At 39.1% G+C, this 23,169-nt stretch overlaps 1 protein-coding gene across 7 annotated transcripts in view; it reads right to left on the reverse strand.

Annotated features, from left to right (window-relative positions):
- Positions 1-23,169, reverse strand: part of DST (dystonin) — a 268,181-nt gene that overhangs the window by 79,044 nt on the left and 165,968 nt on the right. For all 7 annotated transcript variants that reach the window (XM_037393117.1, XM_037393114.1, XM_037393116.1 and 4 more), the window contains 15 exons: positions 22,914-23,147; positions 21,944-22,225; positions 20,275-20,820; positions 17,688-17,864; positions 14,340-14,463; positions 12,215-12,423; positions 11,622-11,939; positions 11,275-11,441; positions 10,603-10,759; positions 10,213-10,339; positions 7,598-7,660; positions 6,411-6,646; positions 4,609-4,738; positions 2,831-3,030; positions 875-1,370 (listed from right to left, as the gene is read on the reverse strand). In XM_037393117.1, the coding sequence (XP_037249014.1) occupies positions 875-1,370; positions 2,831-3,030; positions 4,609-4,738; positions 6,411-6,646; positions 7,598-7,660; positions 10,213-10,339; positions 10,603-10,759; positions 11,275-11,441; positions 11,622-11,939; positions 12,215-12,423; positions 14,340-14,463; positions 17,688-17,864; positions 20,275-20,820; positions 21,944-22,225; positions 22,914-23,147 (3,466 nt within the window). The remainder of the gene's footprint in view (positions 1-874; positions 1,371-2,830; positions 3,031-4,608; positions 4,739-6,410; positions 6,647-7,597; positions 7,661-10,212; positions 10,340-10,602; positions 10,760-11,274; positions 11,442-11,621; positions 11,940-12,214; positions 12,424-14,339; positions 14,464-17,687; positions 17,865-20,274; positions 20,821-21,943; positions 22,226-22,913; positions 23,148-23,169) is intronic.

Genomic DNA, 23,169 nt, shown 5'->3' on the forward strand with positions numbered 1-23,169 from the left:
CTCATTAATGTAGGGAAAGGTAGTTGTTAGTATGTGGTGTTCGACTGGAAGAAAACCAAGTCACGACCAAGTTTCTTGCAAGGAACAGACTTGTGCCTGTACTACAGCAGAGCAGTGAAGGCATCTGGACATGAATCAAATGAGGTGATCTTAGCCAGTCTGTGTCTACATTAATCCCATTCAGGCAGATTTTGGGGGTAAAAAACACACAGTGGTATTTCATGGCATTATGAAGTGTAAGCACAGGGAATATTCAAGTAATCTAACCTAGTAGTGTCTAACTCATGGCCTGCAGGCAATATACATTCATAAGGAGATCTTTTGAACTTCCTTGTGACCAAAGGAAATCAAAAAGCTAAAACTGAGGCTGTTAAGGAGAACAAAGTATGTCATTGCTTGCTGTGTATTACTTGCTCAGTTCTGTTGTTCACAAGGTAAGGGAAAGCTGCAGACTACCAGCCCCCCCTTCTGTCACAGGCAGTTTTATGCAAACACCACTCCGTTTCACCAAGCCATAAACTGGTGCTTGCCAAAAATTACAATTTTGGTTTACACTCTGCACCTATAGAGTTAGGTAGCTCAAGGAACAGCATCCTCTTTTGGTATTCTAATTCAGTGAAGGTGCACCTGAAGGAAGAGATGGGAAAAGCAGCCATGCTATTGCACCTCAAATTCTCTCCTGAACTGTTCACTAGAGATCCCAAGTATTGTTTTTACCCTTTCAGGGTATGGGGTCTCCTAAATTCTCATGCACAGCTGCTTGGGGGTTGGACTGGATAGAGAGCTGGCATTAGGCTCAGCTCACTCAACATCTCTATAAAGTGATGCATTACTTTATGCCTTTGTTACTATTTTTCTTTCAATAAATACTAACCTGATTTTTGCTCAATATCCTTAAATGATTTTAAGATGCCATCTAACTGTCTCGTAAGTTCTGCTTTCAAATACTCTTCTCCGACCAGTGTCGACAGCTCTTCACAAAGAGCTTGAGCTGCATTTATATTCTTCGTTTCCTGTTCTATTTCCTCCTTCATTTCTCTAGCAATTTCCAGTTGTTGTTTCATAGCATCAGGTTGTGTACTCACAGCCAGGCTGCTGCTTAGTTTGCTATCCAAGGCACTTAGCTTATCAGACAGACTTCTGAGTAGACTTTGATACTCTGTGCTTTTCACAATGGCTTGGTCAATTCGGTCACATCTGTTCCTCAGCTGGCCAGTCAGACTATCCCATTTTTGTGCCACAGCTGCCAGTTGCTCTTTTACAATTTCATGGGAGGGTGGATGTTCACCAGGTCTCTTCAGAATCCCCTCACCAGCCATAGTTAACTGCTCATATTGTGGCTTTCTGGTGTCAAACTCTTTGAGCAGAATCTGGGAGGAAAGAAAATTTTTAAAATTTTTTACCTCATCAAAAAAAGCAGCAAAGCGCTTCTGACAAAAATCATGTAGTATTTGTTGTAGCTAATTCTCTTATTGAATAGTTGATCTCTGAGTTTAAAAGCCAGCAAAATAATTGCACTTTCTACACATAAACTGTGTTGTTTCCAAGAGTTTACATCAAAGAACCAGAAAAAATGAGGTCAATTTACACATCTAATGGAAATTCATTCAGCAGATACAAGTAAAACAATGAATTGTGTTAATCTGTAAACAATGAATACTGTTACTACAGTAATTAAGTAACCATACCAAGTAAAATAATCGCTGTTTAGTTTTCAAAAGTGTCATGTTTTCTAGACAGTTTCAGTATTTGTCTTAAGTTAGAACTTCAAAGAAGGTGTATTCTGACATAATAATGCAATGTATTATTATAGCACAGAGAATATGTGGATAATTCACAAAATGACTGAATGTGTACTGTAAGACCTTAAAAGTTTACATCACTGGTTCCCAGCATTGGGGTTTTTTTGACAGTAAGTCATAGTGCTTGCAGAAGAAGAGACAAATACCATGGTTTTACTTTACAGAACATTTCAAACCCTTTCTTTTAAGTCAATTAGGTTCAACTTTTAAGGACTGTTAGGTGATACATGATAGTCTCCTGCCAGCTGTCTAGATTCTTGAAGCACTTACAAACCAGTATTAAGTCTTTTTCACATATTATTAGAATATAGTTCATGTTTTAAACACTTCATTTTAGTCAATATTGATATGTCAGCTTCAATATTACTTTTGCAAAATAAAAATCCTATTTCTTGTCACAGTTTAAAATAACTGGCAGAATAGAAATGTCTGAAATTAAAATTTCTAGCTTCTGCAACTTCGTCTGATTTAACTTTTGTTTCTTTTGTCTGCAGTTTGCTGTATTTCTGTAAGTAAATGACACTTTTTCATTATACTTTTTCTTTCACTCTCTTGGCCCCATATCTATTCACAGCACTGCATTTCCTTTGCCTTCATATTTTTATTAGCTACTGGCACAGTCAAGCGAATAAGATCTCAAAAAGCTAGCTCCTACAGCATAGACTACACACAAGGACTGCCCATACAATGTTAAATGCACACTCAAATTAATAAAACTTCAAAGGAACATTTTCATTTGACTACAGAGAAACCACAGTATGGTCAAAACAAAAAAAGGACCCAACATATCAGAGGATCAGTACCTCCTCAACATTTTTCTCCTTTAGCTGTCCTGATCTCTCTTCACTCTTACAGTATTTTTTTCTTGTAATTATTGTAGTCAAGTATGACTTAAGCTATTTGCTGATAAACAAATGTAATGGCTCATATGAACTGTGCTGTACTCTATCTAGATGCAAAATAGTACTTTGCTAATAGCAAATAAGCAGAAGAAACTTAAATCAATAATGCATGTTGGCACTACTCACCTGAACCTGTTGCTTTTGTGTATTCAGCATATTAGGATCAATTGATAGTGGTCCCAGCACGCTAACCATTAGCTCTTTTTCTACAAGCCAGTGCTTTAGCTGAGCTTCTGCTGTCTGGAACTGGGTCAGGTAATTTGAAGATTCCTCTAGTTTTTGTTGTCTCTCAGATGTAACTTGATTGAGCTCTTTCCATTTGGAATCTAACAATGATAAAGTTAACATATTGCACGCGTGTTCTAGCAGATGGGTTGTCAGACAGCAGAACTGACATATGAAGCATAAACAGAGCTGTCTAATAAGGCTTCTTGCTGATTAACTCCAGATGCCTTATTGCAGTGATTCCACAAATACATCTTTTAACAGCTAGATCCATATACACTTGGATTAAGGTCTGCAGTTTAGCACAGCTACATGCAGAATTTTTAGAGCAATGAATATGCAACATACAATAAAACTGGACGAGAATATTACTAAATGAAATGCCACCAAATTCTGGCTTTGGTCTCAAACAACTTAGGTGCCTGATTTAGACAGACAAATCTTCCTGTTTCTTCAGTAAGAAGAAACAGATACCTTTCCTAGGGTGAGCAAAAGCCCTAATTTAGGATTCTTCTCCCAACAGCCCTCTGAAGGAGCACACCTCTTTCAAATGTCTGTATTAGGAGCCTGTGGAGATTAACTGCCTCATTTAGACATCCAAACCAGGTACCTAATGACAGGCAAGAAGAATACTTTTGCACACAGGCATCTCAAAAGCACTGTGTGAGCTTAGGTTCACTACCTAGGCCAATCTATTGTCTCTCACTTGTAGCAAGCAGCTTCCAGAGCCACCATTGAGTCTTACCATCTTGTAACTCCCCCCTTCTCTCTGTGATACTGTCAGTGCTGGCTCAGAAAACTCTGATATTTTGCTAACTCTCCTCATCCCTGAATTTCATCCGTGTTTTCTCACTTTCTTTTGCCACTTCACTGTCTTTGACCTCTGCTCTTTCTGTATTAATTCCCTTTCCACACTACTGAAGTTCTGCTGGAGACCTCATGCGCTTACTTAAACTTTTCAGAATTTCACTTACAAACAGGACAGACTGGAAAAATTCTCAGCTTTAAAATAACTGTTGGTATAGCTATAGAAATACCTATCATTATGGAATAAGATTGACCTATGATTTATTCAAAATGTGACAAAGAATTTTAAGAAGAATTTTTAAAAGCTAAGGACAATTATGCACTGTAGTGTCTCAAAATCTATTGTCCAAACATGGCAGTTTCCAACTGGGGGGGGGGGGGGGGGGAGGCAACATTTATTGAATCAGTTTTAGAAAATGGCAAAAAGCCACAACCCACAAAATTAGAAAAGCCACTAGGTGCATGGGAAAAAAGTCTGCAGAAGAGCATTGCCAACAACTCAAATTGTTCTTTACGTGAAATTAGAATTAACTTAATCTGTTATATTTTGGAAGAAGAAGAACATATGTACCTGGAGCAGTGACTGACCATTAAAGTTTTAGTTGCACACTGTTTGAAAAAAGATAAAGCCCTCTCAAACAGGGAGTCAAGCTATAGAGTGTCTCAATTGCACTGACATAAATCCAAAGCCCATGGACATCAGTGGAATTACTCCAGATCTACACTCTTCTAAAGGCAGTTATTTCCACAGAATTTAAGGGGTAGTAGGAAGCAAGATATTAAAAATACTAGTGATTGCTAGTACATTAAAACATTCATAATTATACAAGTTCCAAATCAGTCTGAGCTATAATACAGCTTTACTGAAGTACCTATTTTATCCAACATTTGCCTCCACTTGGGTGCCTCAGGAGAGTCAGGGTTCTTCTCCAATAGCTCTGTCACTTTGTCCTTTAGTTCCTGCACTTTATTCGCACTTTGCTTTAATTCAGTTTCAAAAATCTGCAAGTTCAAGTGATAAGATAAAGAAGTGACTAAAGAAGAATGGTAAAGTGCAGAGTTCGAAGGACATAATACTGAGATGCCAAGCATGAAGATAAACAATAAATATCTAACAGTTACATACGAGTCTTCTGCTATGAATCTCAAAACACTTTATGATGGCATATGTTGCTGGTCCATTTTGGGGGGAAGAGAGAATCGGACAGATTTAAACTATACTAATAATAACAATTATTATTTAACTTGATCGCGTGACAGAACTAGAATAATTCAGATAAATAAGACCCACTCGCTCCCATCACAGTCACACACACTTGGAATCTGTTCTTGTACAGAAGGCAAACTGACTAAGGCAGAGTACAATTCACAGCAGAAATAACCCAGCTAGCACCAACAGACAGGAGCATGGTGTGGCCTCATTTACCTCAATGGAAGTCCTGCTGTCACAGATAGACTGCTTCATGTACATCATCCATGTCTATAGTTTAAAGAACACCATAGCTTAAAGTGTAGACCTAGCAGGAGACTGAGATGCCTCAGCAATTCCTAATTCATGCTGTTCTTACAGACAGATGAGAACAGTCCTTACGTGCCTGGCAAAGGGCTCTTATACAAATATGCTTAAGAAACAAAGCTTGCCCCATGGAGCTGCATTTTAATTATCCAAACCCCACTAAAATAAACACTGACAAACTGTGCTTGATTTAGAACTTTTAGTGAAAGGTCCAACTGCATCAGAAAGATCACTCTTGTCTGAGCACTCACTCAAGTTTTCCAACTATCTGTAAATACTTTTTTATTACTACATCAGGGTAGGATGGTCATATTAGCCTTGCACATTCTCTGTTAAAAATAAAGAGCTAGAGTTTTTTCAACATTTAGTCTGATTTTTAGGACTGAATGCTATCCAAGTCTGAGGAAAGTTGGTAGCTGTTCAGGTTAATTTTTAAGGGTGACCTGCCAAATATAAAAGAAGAACTTCAGCTGAATCAAATTCTGTCCTTGTTTATCCACAATCACAGGCAAGGCAAGAATTTTCCCTATCCATTACATTTCCCTTTACAGATGAACATTTACATGTGTAAATATTGTTCTTCACTGCTTGAGAAGCATACATCTCCAATGCTGAAACAGGACAGAAGCTTACTGCTGATTCAGTTGTTTTCTCATATCAATTAAAAAGTGGGGAGCAGATTGCTGTGCAGCTATATAACTTAACAAGCATGACATGCCTGCTGAAGAGAAACACCGCCTTGGAATAGACATAAGCTGCTGCAGCTGCAGAGACGGGGAGGTCTGTGGAGTATCAGCAAGCCAGCAGCTGAGAAACAGCTTTTGGATAGATACAGTCCTTCAGAACTTACGAGCAATCCAGTCTACCTCTCGAAACCACTAAGGAGACCAAAAAAGTGTATTGCATAATCAATACAGCCTCACCTATTTAAACTGTCTACCAAAATTATTATTTTCTGTCCTGCGTAACTCCTCTCTGACACAGTGCTCCTTGTACTCCACTGACACAGTTTGCCAGATTTGCTTTAAGCCTGACTGGCACGCTTACTAGGTACACTCAAATGCTCTGTACAACATTAAGCTATGCTGAGATATTGGTTGTTCAAACACAGTTTGCCCAAAAACTGCAAGAAAGATCTTTTTTGAAGGCACTAAGTACCTTATGTTGCTCAACTTGGGCTTTAACTGCTTCACTATCAGTTGGAGCAGCTTCCCAGTCTGATGCAGTTTTGTCCATTTTTTGCAGCCACTGCATCATCGAGGTTGATTCTTCCTGAATATTCTGCATTTTTGAAAGCATACTTTCTAGTTCTGAAATCTTTTCCTTCAATAAAACTCCCAAAACTTCGTAACTGTGATTTACATCAGACATGGCTTGTTGAACAGTGGTCAGTTCTGTAAAAGGAGAGAGGCACAAAGACTATGTTAGAGGTTACAAGCCCTTGAAACAATACTTAAGATTTCAAGAACTTCTGAACAGTACTCTGAGTTACAGTAGCTAATAGTCCTCCAAATAAGAAGTCGCTGAACAATTTATTTCCAATTCACTTTAAATGTGGTAACACTAGTGAATGACCTAATGTAAGTTCCTATTTGCAAGGGCTCATTTCACAGAAATCATTACTTTAATACACACACATACGCAAATACCTTTAAATCTTTCTACCCATTGTTGCTTCAGTATTTTAAGCAACAATTTCTTAACAAAAAGTTGAACATACCAGTTCAGTTAGTTACAAGACAGCCTAACATTACTGCAAAAATATTTTGTTCACATTCATGTACCATTACAAATGTCTTGTATCATAGAGACTGCACAGCAGCAAAACTGCACTAAGTAGACTATAGTTTGGGAGAATGGATACTGCAGACTTGGGACGTGGGATGTGACTATCCACAAGCACATATCAAGTGCCTATGTAAGCTCCTTTGTTTCTGTAAAGGGGTTGGTCACATAAAGCAATACAAATGTATATAAAACGTGTGGCTTTGTAAGTCTGCGTATGTGCGTGTTGTGAACACTGGTGCGTGTCAAAAAGTTTCAAACCACATACACCCATACTAGAATTTTCTCGAAAGCCATGTGTTATACAGAAGTACATATTCATTCAGAAAATACAGCCAGACTTGGATCTGTCTTCAAGGAAAATATGGAAGGATAAATATTTTTTAAATTAATTTTAGTATCATGTCCTAGTCAATATAGTTGCCTTACACGATGGTGATGTGAAATTTCAATCTAGCAGTGACTGCTACAAGCACTCACTTAAAATTTACAAAATACATACATATCTAACAGTAATCGGCAGGTACCTTATGTTACCACAGCCTGACATTTTCACTGACCTTTACTCTTCAAGAAATCCTGAGTTCCTGAAGCTCCTCCTTCACCATTTAACATTGTGCCACCTGTGGATCAAGAGAGATGACATCCCATGCTTATCTGGGCCTCTTCCCACCAAAAACCCAGCACTGCACTTCCTCTTCAAAACAGCATGATACATAGCTCTTATCATAACATTAAAGAAAAATCTGAATGCTGATCTTGTAATAGCACATAGTTTATTTAAACTTGGAATATTTTAAGGTTGTTTTATGTTTAAACTGCTCCAGACAGCTAGTACCACAAGTGGTACCACATATCCACAGCGTATGCACAGCGGCTGGGTGTACACACGGATGCACATACAAGTATGCACACATGCATGATGTATAAGCAGTCCTACTGCCCACGATACTATGCTAAATAAATGACTATAATGGATAAAGGTCTATGCCCTAGCTGTGAGACCTGCTCACACCCATATGGCTAACATCACTTCCTTCCTCTCCCCAAAAGAAACCTGTTCCCCAGTGCCTACTAAGAACACGGTTTTACCCAGCCATGTCTCGTGGGAGAGCGCTAGCTGGCAAATGCTGCGACTCTGAGGGGGGCACTAAACATAAAACAGCAAAGAAGTCCAGAGTGGTCACTGCAGACAGCGCAACCAAAGGCACTGCTTACTCAGGACATCTTTACCCACCAGGAAAGTGGTTGAATCCCTGGAGGTATTTAAGACATGCAGGTGCTTAGGGACATGTTTTAGCGATGGACTTGGCAGGGTTAGGTTAACGGTTGGACTCGATGATTAAAGGTCTTTTCCAACCTTAACAATTCTTTCATTTAGCAGCACTGTACCTCTGCACAAAAAGCTCTTGATACCAACTGGACAAACCCCTCCTTATCTTGTCATGAACAAGACTTGAGCACACGCTCCGTGACAGGGATTGCAATGTGGAGTCCTTACTGTCACTCGGAGACAGCCACTCGCCCAGACAGCCCTACTAATTAAACATCACTTCTAAGCCTCCGAAACCAGGGCTACGTGGGATTTGTAAAACACCGTCAGACCACAGAGCTGGGACACGTGGTCAAGCCACAGAGAACTGCAAGGAGAATTACTTCCCACTCTCCTGCACATATGTATTCCCAGATGAGCAGTTAACCGAGAAGGATTAATGGTTGCCTTGGAAATGGCTATGCATCCTACCCCACAGTACCAGCTGGACAGTGAGCACCACATTAATGGCAGCTGGAGGATGGCAAGAGAAAACAAACCAGATAAGAGAAGTCACAGGCCCCAGTCAGACCCTTGTAAATCTTCATGCTCTATTAGCTGGACTCTGGAATTTATAACTGTGATTAAGTGATACACAGTACAGCTCTTGTCTAGGAGAGCGAATACTCTAGTCTGGAGGACTAGAGTCGCTCTTACATGCTCATTATTTAACTATTTTTCTATCTTGATGCATAAGAGTAGAGAAAGGGGCAGAAGAAGGAGCCCAAATATCCTATATAAGGTTCCAAAATGTTCTTTGAAATATTTTTATTTAAAATTGGTGCAAGAATGAAACCAGAGGCAGCTACTACAACGAGATGTGAAAAAGAAAGTGTTCTATTCTTGCCAAACAGGTATCCTTCGGCAGTCCCCATCCTCCCAGTCCTTTGCAGATGACCAGTGAAAGCCAACACACTTGAATTTATTTCCAGACCTAGTCAGTTCAAGAACTGATTGCAAATGTACTTATGGCCATTAAAACACCCTAGGTACCACATGCCTTCAGCTATGGCTTGAATGATCTTTAGCAGAATTACTGGTTTCTATAAAACAAATCAACATTTGAACACTACAGTACAGAAAATCATGGAAATAGATTTGCTGTCTTTAAAATCAGATTACTGGTAAAAAGGATTTAGCTGAAGCTCCAGACTGGAAATACATTTTGGCCCAGGAAAGTCATGCTGGGATACGGAGTTGATTCCCTTCTGTGCTGTTGTTTCAACTAAAATATTGGCTAGCATTAATTATGCTATCATGTTGGGATGAGTAGGTTTGCCTAGGTTCGCTTTTTAGAGAAACGATGTCCTCATCACGCTTCTAACAAAACCTCCATGACTCTGCAAACCCTTATGGGTTTGCTTGGTGTCACACAGCGCGTGCGTGGCAGCAAAGGCGTGCGGGTACCTCAGTGTTTGCAAAAGCAGGGCTTGTATTTTTCCTACTTGTGGACTTGGTGGATGTGTGAAGCACTGAACACCGATCAGAGTAAGTCAATTTTCTCATTATCAGAAGCTTTCTGGGGTGAGGTGAAGGCAAATGTGATACTGTTCATTTTGTTCATTATCTGGGAATTACATACTTAAGTAACAGCTTTAGGACCCTGTTAATCATTTACATCAAAGCACTTTCACGATATTTTGGCAATGTAAAGCAATCAGAATGTGTACTGAATTACTACGGCATTTAGAGAATTTAAATGAGAGTCACAGCAAACAATGGTCAGAACAGACATGGCTAACTGACTTCTCACAAGCCATAATATTCAGAAAGGTAATCCAAGGGTGGAAGATCTTAATTTTTGTCTTAAAGGTTTTAAAAATTCCCGAACTGTTAGGCTTACCTGATTATACAAATGCATACCTGACTTTGCAACTGCTCTCAGTTTGGCAGGAGAAGTCACAGCAGTAATTAGATTACACAGCAATGTTCCTCTGCTATTCATTTTCTGCAGTTCAGGTGCTTTTAACGTCCACTCATCTTTTAAATTCTGGTGAAGAAAGATAGTCATTTGTTCATAACGAAAATTACTTCAGACTTACAAGATTTAGTGTAGAGAAAGGAACAACCTTGCTACTTGGGAATCCTCTGCAGCACATCCGAACAAGCAAAGGAAATGGGAATGTAAATGCAGACTGCAAGCTCCCTAGCCACAACTACTGTGACTGCTTACACCTGAAGTCTGTACTTTTGTTACTAATAGATGCCCTATTTCCTTCAGCCATATTTCACGTCTCTTCCACAACGTCTTACCAACGTATCTTCCAAAGGTTTCTTTAACTCCTCGGTATTCAGAGATGCTTGTGCTGCTGGAATTCTTTCTGTCGTCTCTTTTATCCATTTCTTTAATGATTCTGCAAGGAGCTCAAACGTATCCATTTGTTTCTGACAAGATGATACATCCTCTTCTCTAGACAATTAAAGACAAAGGAATTACAGTATTCCTTCTGATCATTAAACCAACAGATATTACCAATCTGATACTGCTATTCCTAAATTCAAAGAGTCACAAAAGCTGATTTTATGGATATGAGCAGAATGTGGAAAATCTAACGTTGCTGTACAGGTAACTTATATGGAAGCTCTAATAATTTCTCCAGTTTTCATTTGCAGCCTGATGCCAAATAGTACTCTAAAGCAATCTGCACAAGCAGCAATTTATATTCTATCAGAGAAGGGGAGAAGTAGGGTTTTCTTAGAACTGACAGGACTCCTGTGAGTATCACAAAATTTGAAGTGTTACTTGCCTTTAAAGCCCACGTTAGAGCTCTTGAACCAAACAAACTACAGAGGTACTTCCAAACAGAATCTTTTTGTGAATAAAATACCTATCTTACTCTGTAGTTAAATGCAATCTCTTGAGACCGCATGCAAGAGGACAGCAGTCATACTAACACTTCGCAGATCCAAAGCAGAAACACTTACTTTTCCTTTACAGTCTCCTCTACTTCTCTGAATTTCTTTGACAAAGCATTTACTTTTTCTAATACCAATGCTTTATCTCCAGGAAGAGCATGGAATGAAAGTTCTTCAAGAAGCTGCTGCAAAACTTCCAGATCCTTCTTATGTTGTGCCAATTCTACACTAGCTTCCTGCAAAATAGGATTACATACTTCATGTTAGATTTTACAATCACTTGTTCAAAATAAAATTCTTTATTTCAGCTAACCAAGCAAAGTTGGGAAACAAGCATGCCTTAGTTATTGTTTAATCACTTAAATGAGTTATACTAGAAATACACAATATATATTTAAATGGAATGCTTACAGTACCTGAATATATTGAGACACTTCACTAACATCCTTCCTCGGTGCCTCCGTCTCACTGAGAGCCTGGTTTTTCTCATCTAGAAATGACTGAAGTTTTTCTGACAGACCTTCAAATAACTCTACTTTAGTCTTCAACTCCTCCATTTTCATAAGTTTCTCTTTATGCTTGTTACTTGCTTCAGAAAACCGTCCTGCAAGTTCACTCATTTTCGCTTGCAGTGAGGATGCAGTGGATGGATCCGTTTTTTCTGTAAACTTCTTCACTTTTTCATTCATAGTGTTTATACTGCTTTGGCGACCCGCAATGTCTTGTTCTAGCATCTGAAACAAGCAAGAACTACTTTGTGTTGCTTATAGTTAAATTTTAAGAAGTGAAACTAGTCCACCATATGAAGTGGCAAATCAGTACAGCTAGACAATCAGTGTAGGTCTATCTATTTCAGCTACAAAAATTCAGACATGCAGTTTCACTTCATGCAAGAGTCCTCTTTTTAAAGTATTTTGAATGCATTAAAGGTGTCAAACTAAGATTGTAATTCTTTCTTGAAACTCAGATTACGAAACAAATGTTTCTTCTTTCAGAGAATGCTACTTACAATGCTTTTACTAATAATATCCTGAATAGCAGCAGAATTTAAAGGCACTTGATCCTGCTCTTCAAGGCTCTTTTCAACTCCTTCCATCCAATCCAGCATTTCATCCAGACCATCCTGCACGCTTAGGGATCGTGTCAGAGTTATTTGGAGCTTCTCATTCCTTTCATTCACAGACTTGGATAAATTGTCATACCTCTCCACAATATCATCTGATAAAGAGAAAATACATTCCAATTTTTTCCTTTAGCCAAACTAAGCTTTTAATTCATTTTACCAGTTCTCACCAGGTAAGCGCGAGTCAAAACTTGCCTCTATCAGAATGAAGCAAAACCATCAGCTGTATTCAGTAAAAATACACAAGCAAAGATCAAAACCTCCAAATAATGTCAAGAACCCCATAGGACAAGGGAAACGAGCAAGTAGCTTGCAGGCGTACTCCCTAGCTTTTAGAAGCTGGTCTCCATGCAGGTCTAGCTTATGACACCTGTTGACTGTACCCAAGAAATAAAATAGCAGAGTGTTAAGACGGCTTCTCTACAATTTTGTCTCAAGTTATTGTTAGAGCTGAAAGGTTCTTCCAGATGGTTCTTCATTAGACCTTCAATACTTCCATGATAAGCCACTGAAAGTTACAAGTTTCATGTACCTCCTATGGAGTTTCATCACCAGTTCTAAAAAGGCAAGCCCACAGTTGTTTTATTTTGTTGCTCTGCAAGTTACTTACACGATTCCAGGAAGAGATAGTTGTGTGACACACATAGAGTCTTCAAACTTCAGACAGTGGTGAATGTGATGCTGTGCTACTTCTCACAACTGATAGGAAAGAGTATTGGGTGTAGGTGGTAAGGTTTTTGGCCTCTGTGAGAAGAGGTGAAGGGCTGCCCCATGGAAGACACAGATAGTTCCAGCCAGCTCCTACTGACCCACCACAAGGCACAGCTGAGCTCTACAGCTAAGCTGGTGGCACATCTGGGAAAATGTATTTAAGGAAGGGGAAAATGCTGCCTGGGACTGAGAAGTGACGGAAAACAAAGTGTGCAAAATAGCCCTGCAGACGTCAAGGTCAGGCAAGAAGGAGGGGGAAGAGGTGCTCCAGGCGCTGGAGCACAGATTCCCCTAAAGCCTGTGAAGGATTGTGCTGGAGCAGATAACCGCGCTGCAGCACATGTCGGACCTCACGCTGGAGGAGGTGGATGCTTCTTTACTTCTTCAAGCAACTGCAGCACATAGAGAGCCCACACTAGAGCAAGATTATCCTGAAAGATTTCAGCCTGTGGAGAGGACCATGCTGAAGCAGGGCAAAGGTGTGAGAAGGAATCAGTGTTAGAAAGGAGCTGTTATGGACCGACCAGAATCACCCATTCCCCATCCACCCTGCACTGTTTGGCAGGGAGGAGGTGTGAGTAGTTAGGAAGAAAAGACTGATGGTGAGCCTGGAAAAAAGAGTGGGGTGGGAGGAAGGTGTTGTTTTAATTTGTTTTTGTTTCTCATTACTAAAACCTGTTTTATTTGGCAATAAATGAAATTTAATCTTCCCCAAGTCATCTGTTTTGCCATGACAGTAATTGGTAAGTGATCTCCCTGCCTTTATCTTGAACCATGCGCTTTTCCATCTTAATTTTCCACATTCTGTTGGGCAAGGGGAGTGAGAGAGCAGCTGGGTGGGCATCTGGCAGCCAGCCAAGATCAACCACATCATAGTTTCTGGACATCAGAAGAAAATTACTCTCCTTGGCTAAGCAAACTTCAAATGATTGCTTGGAAACAGAATTAGAGCCATGTTCCTTAACCTGAACATGTTCCTTCCCACTGGAGAACTTAGGATCCTCAGCAAATCACTACCTCTTTGGCATGACCATCTGTAATATGGGAATTAAACATAATCACTCTTTGGGGAGTGGGGGGAGGTAATTAAAAAATGAAATGATAGCTTTTAATTGAAAATTATATATTATCAATGTAGGAGACAGACCAACAATGAAATTACTGTTTTGGAACAGCTTATGACTCAACAAAACATGGACTCCAACAGCTATACAAGAATGTGGAAACTCTCTTGTCTCCTCCACCACCTGCATGCAGGCACAAGTGATACAAAGTTTTATTAAGAAAAGTAAACATTTACCCAGTGTTTTCTGAATCTCATCTTTGTCTGGTGTCAGCTCTCCCCTTGTATCCAGTAACACTTCAGCAGCTTTTTTCAGTTTTTCTACAGCAATTTGGTGGTTAGACACTTGTCCCTGAAGAACCTGTAACATTCCACAATTATCAGTTATGCCTTTTAATACAGTTAACAGTTACACAAGCAAGGCTTGAGATATGCCATATAACCTAAACTTAGTGGTGGTAATAAACTAACTCAATTTGTGACCTCCCCTTAAGAAAAGTCTTCACCAGTGGTGATGACTGCTGTTGACCTTCTGGCCCTTGTTTTAGTTCGTTCACCATCTGTTTTATCTCCTGTTTTACAATACTTCTCTGACTCAACTGATTTCTTGCATGTAACTTCAAAATGTGTCTTTTGATTTATTGTTTTTAAAGACTGTTTATACAGACTCATATACTATCCGAAAGAAAAATAAACATATTTTTCAACTTGGCATCAGAGAACAATTCAGGGGGAAAAACATACAGTCAGCAGCAGTAGTTACACATTCACCATCAGTTGTACGACAAAGGATCGGGCTGATACGGCAGTGTAAACAGGAGTAACTTGAAACAAGATGATCACCTTCACAGTTCAGGAGCCTCCTGAAGCCAGTGTCACTGAATTTTGCCTAGGTTTGTCCATTTAACCAAGCGACACAGGTTTAGAGACTAGCCCAGCCATGACTCACTCCAGAGCCAACAGAGAAAGACAAGAAAGCTAAATCAACTTCTGAAAGTGACTTTCACTCTCCAGTGGCTAAAAGTACTCAAGGGTCAATAGTCTTTAAATTATTTCAGGCATCTGTGCTAGTGTAGATGATGTATCTTTCTTTTGATTCACTTGAACTTTATACAAGTGCAGAATGAAGGACTTCTCATTTATTTTTTGATACACACTAACTCAATAAGCATACGACTCAAAAGGTAATCCTGCCAGGACAAAGAAGTCAAGTCAGTGCATTCAGTACTGGTGTCCGGAGCACAACAGTACGCCAGAACATAGCATGTCCTGCTGACTCACTTGAGAAGAAGAGAGAGAAAGAGAGAGAGAGAGAAAGAGAGAGAGAGAGAGAAAGAGAGAGAGAAAGAGAGAGAGAAAGAGAGAGAGAAAGAGAGAGAGAAAGAGAGAGAGAAAGAGAGAGAGAAAGAGAGAGAGAAAGAGAGAGAGAAAGAGAGAGAGAAAGAGAGAGAGAAAGAGCGCGAGAGAAAGAGCGCGAGAGAAAGAGCGCGAGAGAAAGAGCGCGAGAGAAAGAGCGCGAGAGAAAGAGCGCGAGAGAAAGAGCGCGAGAGAGCGCGAGAGAGCGCGAAAGAGCGCGAAAGAGCGCGAAAGAGCGCGAAAGAGCGCGAAAGAGCGCGAAAGAGCGCGAAAGAGCGAGAAAGAGAGCGAGAAAGAGAGCGAGAAAGAGAGCGAGAAAGAGAGCGAGAAAGAGAGCGAGAAAGAGAGCGAGAAAGAGAGCGAAAGAGAGAGAGAAAAAGAAAGAAAAAGCGAAAGAGAGGAAGAGAGAAAGAGAAAGAGAGAGAGAAAGAGAGAGAGAAAGAGAGAGAGAAAGAGAGAGAAAGAGAGAGAGAGAAAAAGAAAGAAAAAGCGGAAGAGAGGAAGAGAGAAAGAGAAAAAAGAGAGAAAGAGAAAAAAGAGAGAAAGAGAAAAAAGAGAGAAATGAAAGACAAGAAAAAAAGATGTACCAGAGAACCTTGTACGCTGACAAAAAGCAAGCAAGCTGATGCCAGAGGCACTGAAGACTATTCTGAAGAACAGTTAATCCCCATAAAAAGATTAGAGCCCACCATGCTGCCAAGGTCTGTGTGTAGCTGGATTATCAGCTGCATGTGTTGCCTACAAAGGACAGCTTTAACTTGCAACACCTGACTTCTTAAAAAATACGCTTTGTTTTGCTTTCGTTAATTGGCTTTCTCTCTTCAGCCTCCTGTTTTTTCTCTTCCTTTGAATCTTTTGACATGTTGTACCCTCGCCCTTCTTCCCAGCTCATATTCATTGAGTGCTCTTTTGTGTGGCATGTAATCCATGTAGGCATTTCATAATAGAACCCCAGTACTCACTCCTTTTGTATTACTTGCATGAAAATTGGCATTATACAGGATATAATTTGTTTTGGCATAAGGAACAAAAATTTTAAATGAAGCCTAAAATTCTAAATAGTGTTATTCCTATTCTTCTAGTGCTTGAAAGCACAAATGTACCTGAATTGTTCCACTGTTAGGAGTTCAAAATTTACACTTTCAATTTTGTTGTCTTAAAACATTGCTGTGATTTGCCTCCTCTAATGTGTCATGCACCAAATATTGGGCAATTCCAATGGCAGACTTGAAAGATACCATGTGGTAAAGGTAACTACTACGGGAAATGGTTAAAGCATGTAATCTCCACGAGCCATTGACTACCATTTGTCAATAGTAAACAGATCAGACCTGCACTGATACTCCACATAGCACAGACAAAACAGTGAGGAAATGCCTGGCCAATACGTTTGCTCACTGAAAAATAAATAATGCTGCATTTTAATTATACTATAGATGATTGAATGTTTTTATGAAAATATGAGTCAGTTCAAAGATGAGAGACTGTATGAAACTTTATATAACTCACCTTGTACTTGGGTTCCTAAAGCCTTCTGTAAACCTATAGTTTACGCAACTAACTGGAGTTTTTTACCTTTACAAGCTCCATCACTAACGTGTCTTGCCTCTACTAGGATTTACACACAGTTGTGAGTTACCCCACGTTGGGGGTGGGGTGGTGCAGGGATGAGGAGAAGAAAAAAAAAAAAAATTTTTTTCTGTGCAGTGCAAATGATGCTATATTCACTCTCTGCGGGGCATATAGTACTGGATACAACTGAAGCAGGCAAACAGACTAGTCACATCACATTGTTTATCCAGTATGTTCCCTTTCATAATGTAATAAAACAAAAATGTGAAAGAAAAAAGCAAGTCACAGACAACAAACGTCAAATGGTCTTCCCTATCGGGAACTCTGTCTGAAGCCCTGCTCTGATAAGCAAACTGAAATCACTGCATCCTTTCTTAGTTCAAAAACTTTCCAGATTTTACCTTATCATTTACTAAGTGATATGAAACACGTCTTGCTTTCACCACTGCTAATGGCATCTTGTTCATGCTTTTTTTTTTCACCCTAGTGCTTTTCAGGTAACACTCTGGATAGCTGAATTTCAGAACTGTTAAAAGTTGCATGCCTATGTGCAAGGCAAGAATTTGACCTGCTGCTATTTGGATTATATTAGATAATCCTGTTTTTCAGACAAAACCTTATAGGACAAAAGAACTTCTGCATTTTAAAGCTTTTCACCTTGGTTTCTTCTAGTTGTCTTTGGAGATTTTTGGGATCTGCTGCAATTGGCTCTGATAGTTGCTTGTTCACAGCTACTTCAGAAGCCTGGAGACCTGACAAAAGTCCAGATGAGGCTTCTTCATAATGCTGGTATTTATCCACCAGGTCTTTCAGGTTATTTCCAAGGACACTACACTAAAAGAGCAGAAAACAAACACGCAAACACCCAGGCATTAAACTGTGTGTTGCATTTCAAATAATCTCAAGGTCATACTTTCCTTGCTGAAATACTGCATGATTTCTTCCTGTCATCATCCCACCACTGAACTGATTTCTGAACTAAGGCATGACAGCTGCACAGGCTACACAGGTCTTCTCACTCTGTGCTCCTCAGATCAAATCCTAAGATCAATTCAGTGACGCAGGTGAGAAACTAGAATCTAATCCATTGTACTAGAGTAGGAAAAGCTTTAGGAATACTTTTTGATCCAGCAGCATAAAGATCCATTATCAGAACTCTTGACACCAAAAATGTAGCCAGTGAAAGCTAGAAATTTTCAAAAAAATCAGAAAATAGGTGTATGTTCATTAAAATACAGACAGCAGAGTATTGCTTTCATGAACACCTTACTGGCATAGCGACTCCAAAGTGAAATGGCTCAGTATTGCACATAAGCTTTGCTTTGGTCACTCAGGAAGGTCATCTGACCAAGATCCCATTAGTCCAGTATGTTAGCATGCCCCAAAACGTTTACAGTGGATCATTATGTGAAAAGGTCAGTGGAGCTCTTTCAGACATTTTGGAGGTGGTTTCACAAGCAAAATCTGATTGTATCACGTAATAATATTTATAAACATTACTTTAAATATTTGTATTCTAAACCTTCCATACACTGTCTTTTAATATTTACAGATGGTACTTGGTCTCCCTCTGGTGGGCAAACATAGAATGCACCCATTTACATAACCGGTTAAGAACTGACTTTTAAGATTCCTTCAACATATAAGCCTATAAACTCATATGTGTGTGTGCAAATTATATATATACATATATAAAAAAAATAAAAGCAATACAAATATTTACTAAAAGCAAGAAGCTATTATAAAAGGCAAAAAAGTTACTACAAACCCATTTACAATTGCAAGATCTCGCTTACAAATTGTGGAAGATCTCACTTTTTCGAAGTTGGTCTGTCCTTCAAGACTCAATTTAGCAAGAAGTCTACCTCGCTCTGCATATTTATGGTCAAATATTTAAAGCATGTCTATTACATCTGTGCTAAATGTATATATGCGAAGTACAGGATCTGGCAAGTTGACAAATATGTGACCATAAATCAAGCTGCTGGCACAGAATTTTTATGTGCATAAAAATACTCTCTCTGAAAATTTAGCGATGAAATCTTTACATTCACACTCAAACTAATCCAATAAATAAATTGGAGGAACTCTAATGTGTTAATACAAGCTTCTAGCTTCACTGTTCACGTAAATTAAGTGGGAAAATTAAAATGAGCTGCTGTAAATGGAGAACCGTCTTCACAAACTGTTTGAGAACAGGGTTTACACTGTTTTAGTAATCAAGTGATCAAATCCATGTCTTTACAGAATTTACATTTCTGAGCAAGCAAATGTTAAAGAGGTGATAATTCCCAAAGAAGGCAACTGCTGCAGAACAACAGTCTATAGTGAACCTGTGTCATGGAGTCTGAACCTACAAACTTAGAAAATCATGAAATGGCACAGTCAAAGGATACTGACAGCAACTGTCTCTTAAATGGTTCAGTTAATAATTATCTTAAAAGTTTACAGTTCCAGAATATTATTGGTATTGAACAACACTTTGTTGTTTTTTTGAAAACAGCTGGATAATTGGCATGTGAGACCAGCTGGTGAAGTCTGTCTAGTTCTACCAGACAGATACCATACGTGAACCTGGCACAGACAGCTGGATTATCTTCCCTCTCTAAGGTACCTGGAGGATTTTGCACTGCTAGTTTCCTATTAGTTAGAGACTAATCTCAGATTGTTAAGCATAAAATCTTTATTTGGCAGGAAGTGGAAAATAATTACTATCCTCAAATCACTACATTCTTGCATGCCTAGTGCTGACAACAAAGCCTTCTTGGTACAAACTATTTCAGGATACAGATCAAAATGAAATTTTAAATGTTAATCTTGGCATAGTCTCTCTCTTGCTATACTCATTAGCAAGAAGCCAAGTAAATAAGCAGTTGTGGGAAATATCGCAAGGAACATAAAGAAATGTTATCCAGCTGAAAGTACTACTATTTCTTTCCACCCCAAAATGTTACTCGGACATCCTGTACTATCATACACTCAAAGAGTTTCTTTAAGGCTGAAAGAACAGTCAAGAAATCTGGTCTTATGTTCTTCCTTATAACACAAGGTAGAAAACTTCATCCATTCAGACCTTAAATAGTCCAGCACTTGAATAAAGCAGATCTGAAAAATCATCTTGTTACCTAACTTTAAGAAACAAAAAATTTGCAACTTCCCACAGTATTTGTTTCATGAGCTCTTTTTTATACAAACTGCCAAATCAATCACAGCAGTCTTTCCTATTCAGTATAATAAAACTTACCTTAGTATAGAGAGATTTGAAACGATCTGAAGCACTATCCAGTTTATTTTGCACTTCAGTATATGTAGCTGAAGTATCGATACCATCTTTGTCAACCTTCACACCATCTCTTTTGCTACATGATCTTGCAGCATCTAAAACTCTTTGACCAGAAATTGTAATATACCGTAAATCACCTTTGTGAGATATAACATCTTCTGAAAAACTCTTTTGCCTTTTCAATTTGACCATTATGCCACTGAAGTCAGAAGCACCTGCCTCCAAATTGTCAAGTTCTTGTTCTGCCTGCTGCAGCCAGGTTTCAAATTCACTATAATCTGCATCAAATTTCTCAAGTTCTTCTCTTAGAGAATGAGTCAATTTCATTTTCCGTTCTGACTCAGCCAAAGCAGTCTCATACTGAGCCTTCAGCTCTTTCATGTTCCTTTGCATCTTGTCTTTTTCTTCCGGGGAAAGGTAGTGCCCTTGTTTCTCAAGCAGTGCCTGAGCAGACTGAGTCGCTATTATGATAGCCTGCTGCTGTGAAATAATTTTCTCATGTTGAGCCTACAAGAAAGAAAAGGATAAATTATGACCAGCACGTTCTTGGTTGCTTCTTCAGAAACGATGAAACGAAGTCCATCAAAATGAGAAAAAGCTTTTCTAATTTTCATATTATTTATTAAAAAATATTTTGTGAGTTATTTAAGTGAAAGCATGGCTCCTGGTCATCACATTTCTGTGCAGTTTCAAAATTTTATGAGACATCATAATGGCAATTTCAGCCAGATATACAGGCCATGACCAAACGAGAGTCTTCAAATATCATTGGAAATCAGAAATACTAGGAGATACATAACACACAAACATTTTCCTCTGTACTTCTAAAAGACAACTCTGCATAGTAAATCTAGTCATTATCGATCCCTTTAACTTTATTCCTAATAAAAATTATTTGTTTATTACTTAACATCTAGGCTAGCACGCTTAGCAAAATCAAAATTCTTATCAAATATACTTGGTCATAAACCAGGTCCTTTTGCCTTTAAAAATTGAGACATGTACTATGTATGCAAATTGCTTCAATCTCATGTAAAAAACAGTTAAGTCATAGGAACTATAACTGTATCCCAAACAAAATCCATCTTTCAAATATATTCTTGCAAAAAATCACCATTTTTGAAGGTCTTCTACTCCTATGTAAAACAGCTATGTAAAACAGACCTTAATGCTTTTCGTCCGTGAGTACAGTGGGCAATTATCCTGTAGGCATTAGGTGCAGAAAAGAATCATCAAAAAAGTGGAAGTACACAAAAATAAATGATCTTATTTTTCTTTGGGCTTGGTTGCTTTTTCAATAAAAAAGAAAATCCAAGATAGTATCAGCTAACAGCATAATCATTTTCATCAACACATCCGTGAAATCTCACCTAGAAGTTCTTGGTTGCTCAACTGTAAGTTAACAGAAGCCATAAAACTGAGCCATAATACATAAAACAACCACAGTAACAGCAAAAAGTGACAAATTCACAATACATTTGAAATACTGAAATTCCTACGGGTGTACATCACTAACTTTCCAGTGCCTGTTCCAAAGTCTATGACAGAAAGGATGCGATTGAATCCACTCATGTCGAATGAGGACTGATATGCTTAGCACCAACATGTTGAATAAACCCAGTAACAGTACCTTGACTTTCTGATACTGCTGGTTCAGATTATCTTCTGTGCTTTTTACTCGTCCATCCACCTGAGTTTCCATGTCTTGCTGAATTTCCAGCAGATTACCATTGACATCATCCTCCTCTCCTTCCAAAGCCTTCACATCTCCCTCTTCAAAGTGTGTTCCATTCTGTTCTATCACCTGCTTAAACTTCCAGCCGTGCTCCGCTTCTTTATCCACATTTGATAACCAATCCAAGAGATTTTCTATTGTATTTTTACTTTCTTCCAGCTGTTCTATGGCTGCAACCTACATTGAAATTTCACAGTTTCAGTTTAGAAATCTTCTTTAGGCACTACAAAATAGCATATGTAAACAGACCATTTAAAATACATTAATGCTAAACAAAATATCTGATTGACATATATATATTGTTCTTTGTTCCATAAAGAAAATAAATCAGCAGTTTATTAGTCATTCAAATGAAATAACATTTTAATCTCTCCACATCACATCAATATGTACTGGTTTTGCGTGGCAAGGTTTTGGTAGCAGGGGGCTATGGGGGTGGCTTCTGTGAGAAGCTGCGAGAAGCTTCCCCCATGTCCGACAGAGCAGCCGGCTCCAAGACGGATCCGCTGCTGGCCAAGGCCGAGCCCATCAGTGACAGTGGCAGCGCCTCTTGGATAGCATATTTAAGGGGGGCGGAAACACCCTGCACAACTGCAACCAGAGAGAGGAGTGAGACTATGTGAGAGGAGCAGCCCTGCAGCCCCCCAGGTCGGTGCAGAAGGAGGGGCAGGAGGGGCTCCAGGTGCCGGAGCAGAGATTCCCCTGCAGCCCGTGGTGAAGACCCACGGAGGCAGGCTGTGCCCTGCAGCCATGGAGGTTGACGGTCCTGCCAGGGTCAACCCACCACACAACACTAAGTTGCAAGACTAATCCCATATGACATGTAAAAAGTTTGAATAAAAGTACAAAATGGTTGCCTAAAAACCTTTTCTGTTTCCTGCTTAATTGCTGTTGTCATAGCTTTATCCAATTTTTTTTTGGACTCTTCTGCCTTCTGGCTAAGGAGCAAACACTTTGTCTTAGCTTCATTAAGTTTCTGTTCAAGAATAGTCTTGTCTTCTTGTGACAACTTTTCTCCATTCTCTTTCAAGAAGGTTTCAGTATTTTTCACAATCTCTGCCAGTGTCTGGGCACTCATTCTCATGTCTTTTTGTATCTCCTTTTGAGAAAAAAGAAAGTAA

Source organism: Falco rusticolus, chromosome 6 (assembly GCF_015220075.1).
Source record: "Falco rusticolus isolate bFalRus1 chromosome 6, bFalRus1.pri, whole genome shotgun sequence".
In the NCBI taxonomy this organism is placed as follows: domain Eukaryota; kingdom Metazoa; phylum Chordata; class Aves; order Falconiformes; family Falconidae; genus Falco; species Falco rusticolus.